Source organism: Mobula birostris, chromosome 6, assembly GCF_030028105.1.
Source record: "Mobula birostris isolate sMobBir1 chromosome 6, sMobBir1.hap1, whole genome shotgun sequence".
Classification (NCBI taxonomy): domain Eukaryota; kingdom Metazoa; phylum Chordata; class Chondrichthyes; order Myliobatiformes; family Myliobatidae; genus Mobula; species Mobula birostris.
The window spans coordinates 133,994,170-134,013,310 of record NC_092375.1 but is presented as its reverse complement, the minus strand read 5'-3'; the positions used below and the strand labels follow the sequence as shown (position 1 = coordinate 134,013,310).

Genomic DNA, 19,141 nt, shown 5'->3' with positions numbered 1-19,141 from the left:
TGTTGTGAACAAAGCGGATGAGCTTAGAGTGTGGATCAGTACTTGGAAATATGATGTGGTGGCCATTACAAAGACAGGATTGGTTACTTCAAGTGCCAGGTTTTAGATGTTTTAGAAAGGACAGGGAGGGAGGCAAAAGAGGTGGGGGCGTGGCACTGTTGATCAGAGATAGTGTCATGGCTGCAGCAAAGGTGGATACCATGGAGGGATTGTCTACGGAGTCTCTCTGGGTGGAGGTTAGGAACAGGAAGAGGTCAATAACTTTACTGGGTGTTATTATAGGCCGCCCAATAGTAACAGGGATATCGAGGAGCAGATAGGGAAACAGATCCTGGAAAGGTGTAATAATAAGAGTTGTCGTGATGGGAGATTTTAATTTCCCAAGTATCGATTGGCATCTCCCTAGAGCAAGGGGCTTAGATGAGGTGGAGTTTGTTAGGTGTGTTCAGGAAGGTTTCTTGACACAATATGTAGATAAGGCTACAGGAGGAGAGGCTGTACTTGATTTGATATTGGGAAATGAACCTGGTCAGGTGTCAGATCTCTCAGTGGGAGAGCATTTTGGAGATAGTGATCATAATCCAATCTTCTTTACAATAGCATTGGAGAGAGATAGGAGCAGACAAGTTAGAAAAGTGTTTAATTGGAGTAAGGGGAATTATGAGGCTATCAGGCAGGAAATTGGAAGCTTAAATTGGGAACAGATGTTCGCAGGGAAAAGTACAGAAGAAATGTGGCAAATGTTCAGGGGATATTTGTGTGGAGTTCTGCATAAGTACGTTCCAATGAGACGGGAATGGATGGTAGGGTACAGGAACCATGGTGTACAAAGGCTGTAATAAATTTATCCAGGAAGAAAAGAAAAGCTTACAAAAGGTTCAGAGAGCTAGGTAATGTTAGAGATCTAGAAGATTATAAGGCTAATAGGAAGGAGCTTAAGAAGGAAATTAGGAGAGCCATGAGAAGGCCTTGGCGAGCAGGATTAAAGAAAACCCCAAGGCATTCTACAAGTATATGAAGAGCAAGAGGATAAGATGTGAAAGAATAGGATCTATCAAGTGTAATAGTGGGAAGGTGTGTATGGAACTGGAGGAAATAGCAGAGGTACTTAATGACTACTTTACTTCAGTATTCACTATGGAAAAGGATCTTGGTGATTGTAGTGGTGATTTGCAACAGACTGAAAAGCTTGAGCATGTAGATATTAAAGAAGAGGATGTGCTGGAGCTTTTGGAAAGCATCAAGTTGAATAAGTTGCCAGGACTGGATGAGATCTACCGGATGTGGGAGGCGAGGGAGGAGATTGCTGAGCCTCTAGCAATGATCTTTGCATCATCAATGGAGACGGGAGAGGTTCTGGAGGATTAGAAGTTGCGAATATTGTTCCTTTATTCAAGAAAGGGAGTAGTGATAGCCCAGGAAACTACAGACCAGTGAGTCTTACCTCAGTGGTTGGTAAGTTGATGGAGAAGATCCTGAGAGGCAGGATTTATGAACATTTGGAGAGGTATAATATGATTAGGAATAGTCAGCATGGCTTTGTCAGGGGCAGGTCATCCCTTACAAGCCTGATTGAAGTTTTTGAGGATGTGACTAAACACATTGATGAAGGAAAAGCAGTAGATGTAGTGTATATGGATTTCAGCAAGGCATTTGATAAGGTACCCCATGCAAGACTTATTGAGAAAGTAAGGAGGCTTGGGATCCAAGGGGACATTGCTTTGTGGATCCAGAACTGGCTTGCCCACAGAAGGCAAAGAGTGATTGTAGATGGGTCATATTCTGCATGGAGGTCAGTTACCAGTGGAGTGCCTCAGGGATCTGTTCTGGGACCCTTACTCCTTGTGATTTTTATAAATGACCTGGATGAGGAAGTGGAGGGATGGGTTAGTAAATTTGATGATGACACAAAGGTTGGGGGTGTTGTGGACAGTGTGCAGGGCAGTCAGAGGTTACAGTGGGACATTGATAGGATGCAAAACTGGGCCGAGAAGTGGCAGATGGAGTTCAACCCAGATAAGTGTGAAGTGGTTCATTTTAGTAGGTCAAATATGATGGCAGAATATAGTATTAATGGTAAGACTCTTGGCAGTGTGGAGGATCAGAGGGATCTTGGGGTCCGAGTCCATAGGATGCTCAAAGCAGCTGTGCAGGTTGACTCTGTGGTTAAGAAGGCATATAGTGTATTGGCCTTCATCAATTGTGGAATTGAATTTAGGAGCTGAGAAGTAATGTTGCAGCTATATAGGACCCTGGTCAGACCCCACTTGGAGTACTGTGCTCATTTCTGGTCACCTCACTACAGAAAGGATGTGGAAGCTATAGAAAGGGTGCAGAGGAGACTTACAAGGATTGGGGAGCATGCCTTATGAGAATAGATTGAGTGAATTCGAGCTTTTCTCCTTGGAGCAACGGAGGATGAGAGGTGACCTGATAGAGGTGTATGAGATGATGAGAGGCATTGATCGTGTGGATAGTCAGAGGATTTTTCCCAGGGCTGAAATGGTTGCCACAAGAGGACACAGGTTTAAGGTGCTGGGGAGCAGGTACAGAGGAGATGTCAGGGTAAGTTTTTCACTCAGAGAGTGGTGAGTGTGTGGAATAGGATGCCGGCAATGGTGGTGGAGGTGTATACGATAGGGTCTTTTAAGAGACTTTTGGATAGGTACATGGAGCTTAGAAAAATAGAGGGCTATGGGGTAAGCCTAGTAATTTCTAAGGTAGGGACATGGTCGGCACAACTTTTTGGGCTGAAGGGCCTGTATTGTGCTCTACTTTTTCTATGTTTCTATGTTTAGAAAGTTTCACTGGTGCAGTAGAGCTGAGGCAGGAAGGGAGAAAAGGATCTTGGGCTCTGTCACTACGTTTGATTTTGGCAACGAAAGACTTTCTTATGGTTGTGCTAATTAGGTGCAACGGAGTTAGTGAAGATTTATTGATTTCATTTGGGGAATGGGAAGATGCCATAGAAGTACATTGTTTGGCCATTCAGTTTCTCCTGGTCAGAAGAGGGTAGGACCAGTCCAGACTATCCACTGCTTATTTCTATCTTAATTCTGTGAATATTAGTGTTGAGAAGATACAATGACTGCACATGACCCTGGGGAAGTGGATTCTGCAACATCAATTCCGTTGTAGGTTTTGGAACTACTGGGCCCTGAAATTCATCATTTCCCCATGCTACTTCAGCATTAGATTTGGGATATGATACTTCCTCTTTGTCTAACATGAGAAGGTAGCAAGCAGAAAAGGGAAAACATAGCTTCCCCTCTGAGAAATCTTGCAGTTAACCAATTACAAATCCTAAGTTTTGTATCCTCTACAGATCCAGAAATTGATTTTATCTGGTAGCAGCAAACAACAGGAATTCTGCAGATGCTGGAAATTCAAGCAACACATATCAAAGTTGCTGGTGAACGCAGCAGACCAGGCAGCATCTCTAGGAAGAGGAACAGTCGACGTTTCAGGCCGAGACCCTTCGTCAGGACTCTGCAGGGTCCTGACGAAGGGTCTCGGCCTGAAACGTCGACTGTACCTCTTCCTAGAGATGCTGCCTGGCCTGCTGCCTTATCTGGTAGCCGCCAATTTCCCTAAATAAAGTTTATTTACAAAGCAGTGAATATATGTGAGTTCCCAGATTGATGTTGCCATTGAGTGGTAATGTCACATTTCGGGCTGTTCCAGTAATATACTAAACCAAAATATATCCTTAGTATTACAGTGCAATTGAACCTAGTCTCAAGAGATAAATTCACTGAAGAGCATGATCAATAGAACTATCATGCAAATTGAACCAGCACTGAGGGCAGTGAAAGACAATTCACCGTTCCCCTTACAAATTACTGTCAGAGCAATCTTACTTGCTTATGCTCATTGTCAAGTTAGATTGGGAAATTCTATTGTGCACAGAAGGCAGATGATATTGTCGAGAGTTGATATGAGAATGTATTTTCAGAAATTGCCGAGCCTCTCAAGGCACTGGTTCTTCATTCTTGCCACAAGTCATGCATGTTCTTTATTCTAGTATTCAAATGATCAACTCTCAACAGGAGCCTGAATGGTGCCCAGAGATCAGGTTACATTTTGCAGATATTCACAGAGATGCTTGATAGAAATCTGAAGATGTTGTGTCTTGGCTCGGTCAAAACTACCACTGAATAGCAATGTGATTGTTTGATGTGGAGCTCACAGCAATTGTTTGGTACCAACATTAAAACTAATAGGCAACATTCATTCTCTATCAGGAGAACACTCCAGTGAATATATTTTAGAATGCTGATTATATGTTTCCTGAAAAGGAAATAACCAAACAAGTACAATTCCAAGTTGAAGCATTTGAGCATTTCTTTAGATCAAGGAAAAAATGAAAGAATTGTACATAGAGCATAGAACGTAGAAAATCTACAGCACATTACAGGCCCTTTGGCACACAATGTTGTGCTGACCATGTAACCTTCTCTAGAAGCTGCCTAGAATTTCCCTACCACACAGCTCTCTTTTTCTGAGCTCCACGTACCTATCCAAGGGTCCCTTAAAAGACCCTATTGTATCTGCCTCTACCAGCGTCACTGGCAGTGTATTCCAAGCACCCACCACTCTCTGTGTGTGAAAAACTTACCTGTGATATTCCCCTTGGACCTACTTCCAAGCACCTTAAAACTATGCCCCCTCATGTTAGCCATTTCAGCCCTGGGAAAAAACTTCTGACTATCCACACGACCAATGCCTTTCATCATTTACACACCGCTAGCAGGTCACCTCTCATCCTCTGGCACATAATTGTAATTGAGGCTCTTTCAGATAGTTATCTACTATTGAGTTTGACAAGATTCTCAACCATTTTGGCTAAAAAGCAGTGGTATTTTGTTTCATTATATCATTGTTTCTGCTTGCTTGGATAACGCAAGTTGTTTGTCAACAAAACCCATTCAACAATTTGCTTGCGCTGTGGAACAATTTCATGTGTGGCAGCTGTGAGGCACTGAAATTAAAAATTGTCCATATGTTTTTATTAAAAGGGTTTTATTCAAGATCATTTTATATGAGGTTTGTACCAGGTTTTATAGCATGTGAGCTTGAGTGTTTTATCTTTTTGAATCGAAGAGAACCTGAATCATCATAAGTCAACAATATAATCAGCAAAGTGCATTCAAATTGTATCACAGTGTTGGAAAGGGGTAGTAGTACCTGAGGAAATGGGAAGACAGACGATGAGTAACTTAGAGCTGTCGACATATTTTCTTCAGTTGGGATCCATGCTTCTAATACACATTTGGCAACAGAATAAGTTTTGTTCTACAGTAAGTAAGCAATATTATTACTCGTGATACAGCCGGAGGATTTTAGGGCCACAAACTACATACAAGGTCTCACGTGAGCTGTGCAGAAAACCTTGAAGGGACATATTTACCCAGTGCCAGCTGAAATTATCAATAACTATGCATCATATTCAGTAATGATGCATCACAGCTTGGCATGGCAGCTGCTCTGCCCAAGACAGCAAGAAATTGCAGAGTTGTGAACGCAGCCCAGTCTATGGTAAAATGCAGCCTCTCCTCCGTTGACTTTGTCTGCAGTTCCCACTTCCCCATGAAGGTAGCCGATATAATCCAGGTCCCTCCCACCTGGATCGTTCTCCCATTGGGCAGCAGATACAAAAGGTTGAGAGCAGGTAGAACCAGACTGAAGGACGGATGCTATTAGACTCTTGAAAGGACCTGTCACTCACAGAAAGATGAACTCTTGTACATGAACGTTGTGGCCCTTGCACTTTAGTGGTCAAACCTGCACTACAATTTCTCTGCAACTGCAATACTATATTCTGCAATCTGTTTTCTTTTTACTGCCTCTGTCTTAACTAATAAGACCTTAGTTAGACTCCACTTGGAGTACTGTGTTCAGTTCTGGTCACCTCACTTCAGGAAGGATGTGGATACTATAGAGAGAGTGCAGAGGAGATTCACAAGGAAGTTGCCTGGATTGAAGAGTGTGCCTTATGAGAATAGGTTGAGTGAACTTGGCCTTTTCTCCTTGAAGCGACAGAAGTTGAGAGGTGACCTGACAGAGGTGTGTAAGATGCAGAGAGGCACTGATTGTGTGGATAGCCAGAGGCTTTTCCCAGGGCTGAAATGGCTAACACGAGGGGGCAGGTACATGGGGATGTTAGGGGTAAGTTTTTCACACAGAGAGTGGTGGGTGTGTGGAATGCACTGCCAGCGATGGTGGTAGAGGCAGATACAATAGGGTCTTTTAAGAGACCGTTAGATAGGTACACAGGGCTTAGAAAAATAGAGGGCTATGCAGTAGGGAAATTCTAGGCAGTTTCCAGGGTAGTTTATATGGTCGACACAACATTGCAGGCCGAAGGGCCTGTAATGGGCTGTAGATTACTTTGTTTCTAATATGTACAGCATAATCTGTCTGGTATGCAAAACAAAGCTTTTCACTGTATTTTGGTACATGTGTCAATACCAATACAATAATGAAGTATAAACCTGACATTTAAACCAGAGGCCAGAAAAATAAATGAACAGATGAGGTTAAAGTCAATCACTAAAAGATAAATTTTTAGACCTTTTCAGGTTTATCATTGGGTACACAGAAAACAATTTCCAAATCTCCATATAGCATAAAACTTTAGAGGTGCAGCGAACTGTGAGGAGTGGAGCGATAAGAAAACTCTGGTTGAAAAATATCTTTCTTCCAAAGACACAAAGTGAGACTGTTTCTGAAAAGTCAACACTGCTGCTTGTCAGCTTTTACATTCAACTGTATGGAACTCAAGGTTGCTTAATGTCATTTCCTGTACAAGTGTAAAGGAGAACAAAATAATCTTTCTCCGGTTCTGATGCAGCACAAAAGAACCCACAAAAGATAAAGAACCCAATAATAATAAGATATACCAATAAATATATATATATATACATAAGATACTGTAGCTCACAACAGGAATTCTGCAGATGCTGGAAATTCAAGCAACACACATCAAAGTTGCTGGTGAACGCAGCAGGGCAAGCAGCATCTCTAGGAAGAGGTACAGTCGACGTTTCAGGCCAAGACACTTCGTCAGGACTAACTGAAGGAAGAGTTAGTAAGAGATTTGAAACTGGGAGGGGGAGGGGGAGATCCAAAATGATAGGAGAAGACAGGAGGGGGAGGGATGGAGCCAAGAGCTGGACAGGTGATTGGCAAAGGGGATATGAGAGGATCTTGGGACAAGAGGCCCAACAGGAGGAACAACACCTTATATTCCGTCTGGGTAGCCTCCAACCTGATGGCATGAACATTGACTTCTCTAACTTCCGCTAATGCCCCACCTCCCCCTCGTACCCCATCCGTTATTTTTTTTTATACACACATTCTTTCTCTCACTCTCCTTTTTCTCCCTCTGTCCCTCTGACTATACCCCTTGCCCATCCTCTGGGTTCCCCCCCCCCGTCTTTCTCCCTGGGCCTCCTGTTCCATGATCCTCTCATATCCCCTTTGCCAATCACCTGTCCAGCTCTTGGCTCCATCCCTCCCTCTCCTGTCTTCTCCTATCATTTTGGATCTTCCCCTCCCCCTCCCACTTTCAAACCTCTTACTAACTCTTCCTTCAGTTAGTCCTGACGAAGGGTCTCGGCCTGAAACATCGGCTGTACCACTTCCTAGAGATGCTGCCTGGCCTGCTGCGTTCACCAGCAACTTTGATACTGTAGCTTATATTCATTGATATGATGCCATAAAGTGATGGTAGGGTGTACATAAGGTGACTGACAGGAAGTAATAATGTAGAAATAGAATTAGTGGGTGGAGGTGTTGATCAGCCTTCCTGCTTGGGGAAGGTAACTGTCTTTGTGTCTGGTAGTCCTGGTGTGGATGTTACGTAGCCTCATCCCTAATGGGAGTGGGACAAACAATCCATGAGCAGGGTGGGTGGCATCATCAATGAGGTTACTGGCCCTTTTCCAGCACCTTTAGAGTCATAGAGAAGTACAGCACAGAAACGGGCCCTTCGGCCCATCTAGTCCATGTACCGGGACTGTAGTCCTCCATATTCCTACCATCCAAGTAGCTATCCAAAATTCTCTTAAACATTGAAGTTGAGCCCACATGCACCACTTATGCTGGCAGCTCATTCCACACTCTCATGACCCTCTGAGTGAAGAAGTTTCCCTATCAGATTCCCCTTAAGCTTCTTACCTTTCACCCTTAACCCATGACCTTTGGTTGTGGTCCCATGTAACCTCAGTGGAAAAAGCCTACTTACATTTACTCTATCTATACCCCTCATAATTTTGCATACCCCTTTCAAATTTCCTCTCAATCTTCTTCGTTCTAAAGAATACAGTCCTAACCTATTCAATCTTTCCTTATAACTCAGGTCCTCCAGACCTGTTAACATCCTTGTAAATTTTCTCTGCACTCTTTCAACCTTATTTACCTCTTTCCTTGTAGATAGGTGACCGAAACTGTACACAATACTCCGAAATTAGGCCTCGCCATCACTTTATACAACTTCAACATAACTTCCCATCTCCTGTATTCCATATATTGATTTATGAAGGCTAATGTGCCAAAAGCTTTCTTTACAACCCTATTCTCCTGTGAAGCCACCTTCAACCAATTATGGACCTACATTCTTTTGTTCTACCACACTCCCCAGTGCCCTACCGTTCACTGTGTAAAACCTTGCACTCATCTGCATTAAATTCCATCAGCCATTCTGTATATATGTCATTGCTGGTGGGTGGGCTGTTGCTTGTGGTATGTTGAGTAGTTCTGACTACCTGTTGGAGAGTCTTCCAGTCCACCACAGGCTTCCATGAGAGGTTGTGTGTGATGTTTCTTCCCAGGAATTTGAAACTGCTTGCAGTTTCCACTGCTGTTCCACAGATTAAAGGGGTGTGAGTGGTGCGAGTTCTTCTGAAGTCGATAACCATCTCCCTTATCTTGTTGACATTAAGGAAGAGGTCATTTGCCTGGCACCAAGCCTCGAGCTCTTCCACCTCCTCTCTGTAGGCCATATCATTGTTGTTGGTGATGAACCTGAACGCGGTCTTGTCCTCGGTGAACTTGGGTGTTCGGCCATGCAGTCATGTGTGAGCAGAGTTTACAGCAATGGGCTCAACAACCTGGGGGCACCTGTGTTGAGGATGATGGGGAGGGAGGGGCAGTTGTGCACCCCGACTGCATGAGCTCTGTTTGTTAGGTAGAGTATTTAGACTGAGAGGTAAGAGTTTATTGACCATGGTTTTTGGAACAATTGTGTTGAACTGAATTCCAGAAACAGCTTTCTGATTTAAGTGTCCTTGTTTTCTAGGTGTGTCAGAGCCAGGTGCCTGACAGATACTATGAAATCTGATGTGAAGTGGTCCCAATGGAAAACATATTGATGAGAGTCCAATGTGGCAGGAATGGAGTTTTTGATATGCATCATTATCAACCATTCAAAGCATGTCATGATGATTGGCATCAGTGTCACCGGGAGGTGGTTATTTAATTATGAAGGTGTAGAGCTCTTTGGTTCTGGAATGATGGTGGTTGATTTGAAGCATGTTGAGATAATAGCCTGAAAGAGTGAAGTGTTGAAGATGTCCGTGAAGGTGTCAATGAGCTGATGTGCACACTCCCTGAGTACTCAACCTGGAATGTTGTCTGGCCTGGCTGTCTTGCAGGGATTGACTCTCTGCAGATTTTGTAGACAGTGGCTTCTTACCTGGGAGGTGTGCAGCTTTCATGACGGGCAAAGTTATTGCATGCCTGGAAGCATGAGTAAAAATTGTTTAGAGTGTCAAAGAGGGAGATGTAACTGGTACAGTCTACACTGGGGTTGTTATTGGACAGACCTTACTGAAATTTTTTATACGTAGGCAGCTTTTTCCTCTTGACGCCCAAGATAAGGTTTCACCTGGCCACTCTGAGAGCTATTCTGTCCCCGGACTTGAAGGCAGTGTTCCGGGTTTTTAATGGGGAGCACATCTTTACCTTTGGCCAGGGTTTCAACAGGGGCCATGAGATGACGGTTTTTGAGGCACCAATGTCATCTGCACACTTACTGATGTAGCCAATGACAGATGAGGCATATTCCTCGAGGTCTATGTCTTTTCCATTTGTGGTGGTCTCCATGAACATCCACCAGTTAGTCTGTTCAAAATAGTCCTGAAGCATAGAGATTGCCTCATTAGGCCACACAGTGATGGTCTTCTTACTGGTTTCTCAGGTTTCAGCTGCGGTCAGTATGCTGGATTTATATTATGGAGCTGTGGTCAGAGAGACTTAGATAAGGGCATGCGATGTCTTTATAAGTACCATGTAGTCCAATCACAGGCAATCCGGTCTGTTTGTTCTCCCAGTGGCCTTGGCGACGTGTTGGAGAAATTTGTGTAAAGTATTCTGTAGGTAACTATGGTTGAAGCCTCCTGCATTTTATGAAGAGACCATCCTGACGCTTGTTTTGTGGAGAGCTGATAATACTGCAAAGCTCTCCCAGTACGTCCTTGGCATTTGCACTGGGGTGGGGGGTGGGGGATGTAGACAGCGGTGATGAAAACAACAGTAAACTCCTTGAACAGGTATAATGCTTCACTACTGAATAAACTTAAGTGCACCAACTTTAATGAACAAGCAAGCTTACAATGTAATATTCAATTTCAAATGAAGACAGTAATCTGTCAATTTTTCTTTAAAATTACAGGAAATGATCAAGTGGTTCGTCCTTCAGCTTACATTAGCCTTGGTGCTGGAAACAAAATGGGCTGGTGAGTTAATGTGAAACTTCAATGGATTTGGAAATGTATTTAATAGAAAAGGAGGAAACTCAGCTAATTTTTATATGGTGCCCTTCATGACCTCAGGCTGTCTGTAAGCATTTTACAGTTAATGCAAGAACTTCAGAATGTTGTTGTTTCAGGAAATATTGGAAACGAAGAAGGCAGTGCTTTTCTGAGCAAGATGGTGCCAATGGCAATGGCCAGTTAATATGCCCCAGTGACCAACTGTGGTTGTGGTTGAAATATTGGCCATAGCAACGGGACGCATTCACTTGCTTGTATTCCTAATAGTTTTGTGAGAATTGTGCAGTCCACCCTAGAAGGTAGATGAAATCTCAATTTAATGTCATATACTACCTCCAACAGTCCAACTCACCCATAGAGTTGCACTGGAATATCAGCTAAAATTATACACACAGACTCGTGAGAGGAATTTTCAGACTCATACAGGAAAGGTAAACCCTTAACCCTTTAAAATGTTAGTGATAATAATCCTAATGTCATATCCCTATATTGCATAGAGAAATACTCTACAGCATGGAAACAGGCCAACTCACCCGGCAACTAGGTCAGCACACCCATCACTTTCTGTGTGAAAAACCTGCTCCTCAGATGTCTTTTGAAATTTCCCCTCTCACCTTAAGCCTTTGCCATTCAGCTTCAGGCTCTCCTGCCCAAGGAAAAAGATTGTGAACCTCTGAAAGAACATACATAGAACGTAGAAGAATACAGGTCACCCCTCAGTCTCCTTCCCTCTAGGGAAAACAATCGCAGCCTATTCAGTGTTTCCTTTTATCTCAAGTCCTCCAGTACTGGCTCCATCCTTCTGAGGCTTTTCTACCAGCTCTCTAGCTTACTCTTATCTTTCTCATCATGAGGTGACAAGAACTGCAAATCACATTCCGAGTGTGGCTTCACCATCAACCGATCAGCTGTAACATAACGTCCCAAAACCTGTACTCAACGCCCCAAATGATAAAGGCATCATATCCTTCATTTTTACAGCTTCTTGCTTGCTAAATTGGCAGCCTTTTTTTTTCTGTACTGTCACACACTTCAAAAATTGGCAATCGTTTTTTTGTTTTATTCTGAGGCCGTGCAAGGTGTCAGAAAATATAGGTTCTGCTTGTTTATAACTGCTGACAGCCACTAAATAAAAATCAATCATGCCAAGGTGTTCAGGTTGACCAAGCATCCACCATCAAGGACCCCCACCATCCAGCCCATGCTCTCTGCTTGTTACTGCCATCAGGAAGGAGGTACAGGAGCCGTAAGTCCCGCATCATCAGCTTCAGGAACAGTTATTACCCCTCAGCCATCAGGCTCCCGAACTCAAGTGGTTAACTTCACTCACCCCAACACTGAACTGATTTCACAACCCACTGACTTGATTTCATGGGCTCTACAACACAGATTCTCAATATTTATTTTATTATTATTATGTTATTTTTTTGGTACATGCACAATTTTGCTATCTTTTGTCTTATCTTTGCGTGCTGTTTTTTAATGATTCCATTCTATTTCTTTGTATTTACTGTGAAATCCTGCAAGAAAATGCATCTCAGGGTAGCATATGGTGACACACCCATATATATATTCTTCACCAATCTGCATAACACCTTAATTTTCCTTCGTCTCTGTGTTCCAGCTATCAACATACTTTCCATCTGACTGTGATCTACACTCTGAACTGTTATAGCAGTTCTTTTGTGAGCTACCCGGATCTAGATAATCTACAATTACTCTCCTGGTATGATGTTTTTTAAAGGTGGACCAGACTTGAGGAGGTGAATGATGCACTCATGTCCATCATTCATAAGTTTGCATGCAAACTAGTTATTTCTTCAAAATTCTATATCATAATAAATTTATCTCAATGGATCGAGGACAGTTGTCAGTTGCTGCAGAGGAGGCACTGGAAGGTGCTAATTGCATGTCATTCAACTTAATGAACAGGGAGCGTAGCTGATAGGAACAACACCATTACTTGTTTTAACCTCTGATCTTCCAGCAGTGACAGAGATTTTCTGTGGTTCTTCTGAGCATTGGCTTGATTATAAAGATGAATAATGCCCTCTATTACTGTATGATGTAGAGGTGTATTTATATAACTGTCTGTGCCAATGACCTTTTTTTCCAGTATGGAATTTTTGTAAATGTAGTCAGCGGTAATAGAAACTGATTCATTTTTCTTTTCTTGTCAGAGTCTTCTAAATGCAATCCCACAAAAGCAGAAGAGACTTGCAAGGAATGTATCAATTTAGGACCAGATTGTGTCTGGTGTAAGGCAGTGGTAAGTCTCTGATAGAATAGAACTGTTCGTAATGCCTGGTATAGCATCCATATCTGAAGATGTATTGAGCTTTAGCAGTAATGAAATACTTTTGACTGAATATAGTTTGATCTATGTGTCTAAGTTTAAATCATTTTGGAGAATAATACAGTCTTTAATATTGTGCGGGGGTAAAGGGAGTTATCTTTGGCTAGCATGCATTTCAAATGACTGACATTTTATAATTACACAGAACTGAACCTATTTATGCTAAATTTCACCATTGTGCAGATGGAATTCACTGGGTCACTGGGTTTAACAAACACTGAAAAGTCAAATACTGTAACCTGTATGCACATTAATTATAAAGCAATTGACTGGGTCCCCATGGAGACTAACACCCTGATCCTATCCAACTATGCAAGATTTTCTTCAACTTTTAGGCCTGAGCAAAACCATTTTAGAATAGTGGTCAAAAATCAAATGATTCACCAGACGTACATTGGTAACTGCCTACAGTCAAAGGTGCAGCGAGCACAGCCATGCATGGCCACTTTCTAAGATCCCTATCATAATAGATGCCTTCGATCTGCAAATTCAGTTCACTCCATATGGCAAGTGGCAGATGAGTACTGAGGACGCACAGAGATTTTATGTGCCTTGAGCTTTAACAGCTCTCTAAATATGGTGCTGAAAAATTATATACCAGAACTCAGTCACATTTTTCTATAACAAAATCATTTATCTAGCTGAATGAAAAATAGTTTGGGTTTCTCTCTTGATCAGAACCCTGGTATAACATTGTCACGCCAACACTATAAAAGAGAGCTCTTTGTAAAATTACAGATTTTATCAATGTATCATGGACATCACCCTGTCTGGATGCATAATGGCTTGGTATGACCACTGCTGTAAGAAATGGCAGCGATGTGGACACAGCCATGGTGACAAGTCTTCTCCCCATGGGCTCTGTCTAGACTTCTCAATGCCTCAGTAAAGCAGCCAGCTTATTCAAAGACCCCACCGATTCAAGACATTCTTTCTTTTTCCGAATCATAGATTGGGGCTGAGAGGGAAAATGGATCAGTCGGTGGGTCAAGTAGCCTAATTCTGCTCCTATAAATCATGGTCTTTTGTTCCATTTAATCAGGCAGAAGACAGAAAAATAAGAAGGAACCTGGACCTCACAATCTACCATTATGATCTTGCACCCTGTGATGCACTTTCTCTTAGCTGTTACACTTTATTCTGCATTCTGTACCTCATTACACTGTGTAATAATTTGATTTGCATGAACAGTAAGCGTGAGAAGGTTTTCATAGTATCTCGGTACAGATGACAATAAACCGATTCCAATTTCTAATGAAAGGAGGTTTAATGAGTTGTTCTGGCTGAATCTGATTAAAGCCAAGAAGCAAAGCAGGATATTTGCCTTCACATTCTTAGTACATCCAGCATATGTTTCACTTCAAGAAGGTAAGGCAGCCAGATCATCTGTCTAAACAGTCATCTGTAAATCAATGTCTATTTCTGGACCTAATTAATCTTCAGAAATCATCTGAGTTCCCAAGACTTTTGTGTTCCACCACTTGATTTCCTCTATCATATTTTCAAATTGTGCAACATTCAGTCAATTTCCCTTTAATGCAAATGGCATATATTACTTTTAAGACCCCTATCTCCACTGATGAAGGTTTTCAATTATGGATTCTTTTGGATAGTTCCATAAGCAAAATATTTGGTAAGCCTGCCTTAAGAGAAAGATAGCTTGTAAGGCAATCAAAAAATTCACTAATTATTCTAGCTTTGATGTGATAGAGTGCTTGGTTCAATACAGTTAGGCCATCAGTATGAAGTAATAATTAAAATCAAAAGCAGCTCAAAAAATTTTGTAATGAATAGAAGTTAAATACGGGTGTCTGATTCCATCAAATTTGGAATCATATTTGCCATTTTAATGAAAATTCCATTATCATTGTCAAAATTCTGGGAGCATGAAAGACAGTAAACTCTGATTATTGACATTTTTAATCCAGACATGAAAGCTAATTCCACCATTTAAAAATAAACACTAGAAAATTGATAGGTTTGGGTTTTGAATTGATTCTTGTTCCCTAAATGTCCTTAAGATTGTACATGGACTTCATTGTACATTCTGACATGAGCCACGCTAGTGTAGCAGTTAGTGCAATGCTACTACAGTTCAGAGTGATGGAGTTCAAAGTTCAATTTTGGCATCAACTGTAAGAAGTCTGTACGTCTTCCCTGTGAAATGTCTGGGTTTTGCGCGGCTGCTCCAGATTCCTCCCACAGTCCAAAGACATACTGGGTAGGTTAATTGGTCACTGTAAATTGTCCCAGGATTAGATTAAGGTTAAATCAGGCTGTCATGGGTTGCTCTATCTCAAAGGGCAAGGCCCTACTTCACACTATATCGTTAAATAAAATAAGTAAAATAATATGGAGTACACATAATTATCTCTTCTTTTTCCTTAATGATTGATATATTTTGTATTTTTATTGTAATTTCCTGTGCATTATAATTTTATTTCTGATGCAGAATTTCACAAAGCCTGGAGAACCAAATTCTGCACGGTGTGATTCTGAGGAACTGCTCAAGAGTAGAGGTTGCAAAGATGCAGATATAATTAAACCTGTAAATTTGACTATTGTGGATGTAGACTATCCACTTGGAAGACACAACGAAATGGTGATACAAATAAGACCCCAAAAAGTTCAACTAGTTCTTCGTCGAGGTAAAAACCCAAAATACTTGATATAATTAAAGACTTCACTGATTTAATTGCTTCAAATGTTGATATGTGCACATTTAAAATAAACTCACAGCATCTAGAATCCTTCAAGATATCTGCATACTGGGATTAAATATAAGAAAATATCTTTGCTGGAAATTCAGTTTCCATTGGTTGTGCTGAACACACTGAAACGAACCGTTCAGAAGGTGAATGCAAAATGCTCTGGCTACCATAAATGTTATTGAATGCTCATGATGAGGTGAATTTCTTGGAAATATATTTAAGGGCCAGTTCTCAATGCCTTGCTACTTATGCCTTTCCATAAGTAAATGTAAGGGAAATTGCATTTGATCTTTACTGCCAAACCCAAGCAAAGGTCAAGGTTGTTAGTTGTACTCACCTATGGGCATTCAGTTCCAATGATTTCGATGGAATTGCAAAGAAGAGTTGAATGAACTACAATGCAGTCATTCTATTGCACAGATATATTCTCAGTTATTTTATTTCTCTCTTCCATTGCACATAATCTCAATCCCTTTCAAAGACACCACCATCAGTGTCTCTTTCAAACTACATCAGTGAGTACTGTCAGGAAACTAAGATTACTCGCAGTCTGCAAGTATATTAATTGATTTCAAATTAAATCCTTCTTTATTAATATGTATAGCTGTGTTAAGGTCCCAAGTCATTCACCCGTGTATTCTGATTGTTTCACTGGAATATCATTTGCTGACAAAGTTCCTATATGATGAAATACCACATTGACTATGTATAAACTACTTATTCCCTCTCCTGAGGTTGGTATTCTCAATTTAGTAAGTAACTGGTAACAACTGGAAAGCATTAGGCATATTGGCTATACTGAGTACTGAAGATGGGATGTTATGTTGAAGTTGTATAAAATGTTGGTGAGGCCTAATTTGGAGTATTGTGTGCAGTTTTGGTCGCCTCACAAGAAAGTTTAAAACAAGATTGAAAGAGTGCAGAGAAAATTTACAAGGATGTTGCCGGGTCTGGAGGACCTGAGTTATAAGGAAAGACTGAATAGTTTAGGACTGTATTCTTTAGAACATAGAAGACTGAGAGGAGATGTGATAGAAATATACAAAATTATGAGGGGTATAGATAGGGTAAATGCAAGCAGGCTTTTTCCATGGAGGTTGGGTGGGACTACAACCAGAAGTCATGGGTTAAGGGTGAAAGGTGAGAAGTTTAAGGAGAACACGAGGGGAACATTCTTCACTCAGAGAGTCATGAGAGTGTGGATTGAGCTGCCAGCACAAGTGGTGCACGCGAGCTTGATCTCAATGTTCTAGAGAAGTTTTGTTAGGTATGTACATAGATAGTAGGGGTATGAAGGGCTAGGGTCCCAGTGCAGGTCAATGGGAGCAGGCTGGCCTTGACTAAATGGGCTGAAGGGCCTGTTTCTGTGCTGTACTTCTCTATGCCTATTACTATCTGCAAGAGTGTGCAGTTCTTGAGTGTGTGCCATTTATAATAGAACTGATAACACAAAACTAAGTGGGAATAGGAGTAGAAATGAGGATGGGAAGGTGGTTCAAAGAAATGTAGATATTTAGTTAATGGGCAATGGTTTGGCAGATGGAAAATGTAAGGCCATCCACTTTGGTAGAAAAATAGAAATTCTGAGTACTTTTTAAATGGTGAAAGATTGAGAAATGTTGGTGTTCATGAGGACCTGTGCATTTTGGTGACATTAGTGAAGGCACTGAAGACAGCTAAAAGACAAATAGTATGTTGGTACCTATTGCTTGAGGATTTAAGCACAATAATCTCCTTACCTAAAGCTCTTGTTGGACAAAGGCTCACCAGACAGGTCCCAGGGAAGATAGGCTTGTCATATGAGAGCATATTGCATAGATGGGTCATAATACTTTCGAGTTTAGAAGAATGAGAGGTGCTCTCATTGAAATCCAAAATTTACATGGGCTCAGCGAGTTAGAAATTTTCCAGTCTAAGGAGCTAAGAACTAAAGATCAGAGCCTTAAAATAAAGGGTGGGCTTTATTTAGGAGGAAAAGGCCAGTGAATCTTCAGAATTTTCTATCTTTGAAGGCTGTGGAGGGACTTTCATTGATTGCTTAATTTATTGCATTCACAACAGAGATATTGGTAAAGGGCAGGAAAATATGTTGAGCTAGAAGATCAACCATGGTGGAGAAATCTCAGTGAACCAAATGGCCCATTCCTGCTCCTATGTTCTGAAGTCTTTAATATGTGTTTAATCTGCCTAAGGAGACTTAACTAGAAATGTCATTGTCAAAAATTAGTTGTGTGCGTGTGTGTGTGTCTTTTAGAGAAGAGCAAAGGAGGTGATGCCTTTGGGAGGTACATTTGGAATTTCTGGAGTTAACCAATAGATTATTGATATACCACTTAGGGCTTTGGAGCAGAGTCAAATTATATTGGAAAAAAACCCTAATGATATGTTATTTTGTAACTTACATTGTGCAACATTAAATTGCTGAAAGTTTTAAGATTTCACCATGAAGCAGAGAACAAAGAACAGTGAGAATGTTCCTTTTCAGTTTTTGGTGACTGGTTCCTTAATAGATACATTGCTTTGTGTTTTAGGCAGCTCGCAGACAATTGAGGTGAAATTTAAGCGTGCTGAAGGTTACCCTGTTGATCTGTACTATCTCATGGACCTGTCCTATTCCATGAAAGATGACTTGCAGAAAGTGAAGAATCTGGGAAAAGAGCTTCTTCAAGCCTTGACAAGTGTCACTAAATCTATCAAAATTGGTGAGCCCACCATGTTCTGTTTTGCTTACTATGAATTAAGAAGCTCAGAAATCTAGTAGAATAACATATCCTTTCAAAGTTTGTATTTTGCTTCACAGACTTGGAGGCAAGCAATCCTCTTCTACAGTAAAAGACGCTTTCCTGTCTTAGGGCAGAGCATAATTTTAAAAAGAGGATTTATTAGATATGAATTTCATTAAGGTCTTGTTTAATTGGCAGTTTAACAACCTGTTTTTCAATTGAGTTTAATTCACAGTTTTAAAGGTTAAGATATAATCAGAAATATTAAATAAAATATAAACTTTTCAATACTGGTTAAAACTTAGAAATAATTAGGCCTCAACGTACATTTAAGTGCCACTCACCCTGTGCTCCTGTGGTGGAGAATTAGATTTTCTCATCATTCCTTCTTGAGAAATTGAAGATTTCCTCAAGAAATATATTGCTGCACCCTGATCATGTTGTAATTAAGAAAGTCAGCAACCGGTCAATCCCATTTACAGCTTGCTCAGTTCTAAAACTCAGGTAGGTTATCCACTGCAGTCCTTCGGTGTGGTTTTCTCTTTTATTACTGACGCAACACTGTTTGTTTGGTGA

The 19,141-nt window shown here is 41.1% G+C and overlaps 1 protein-coding gene across 2 annotated transcripts in view; it reads left to right on the top strand.

Annotated features, from left to right (window-relative positions):
• Positions 1 to 19,141, top strand: part of LOC140199380 (integrin beta-2-like) — a 108,770-nt gene that overhangs the window by 39,184 nt on the left and 50,445 nt on the right. For both annotated transcript variants that reach the window (XM_072261372.1, XM_072261371.1), the window contains exons 2-5: positions 10,676 to 10,739; positions 12,956 to 13,044; positions 15,584 to 15,779; positions 18,374 to 18,544. In XM_072261372.1, coding sequence (XP_072117473.1) covers positions 10,679 to 10,739; positions 12,956 to 13,044; positions 15,584 to 15,779; positions 18,374 to 18,544 — 517 coding nt within the window. In that variant the 5' untranslated portion in view covers positions 10,676 to 10,678. The remainder of the gene's footprint in view (positions 1 to 10,675; positions 10,740 to 12,955; positions 13,045 to 15,583; positions 15,780 to 18,373; positions 18,545 to 19,141) is intronic.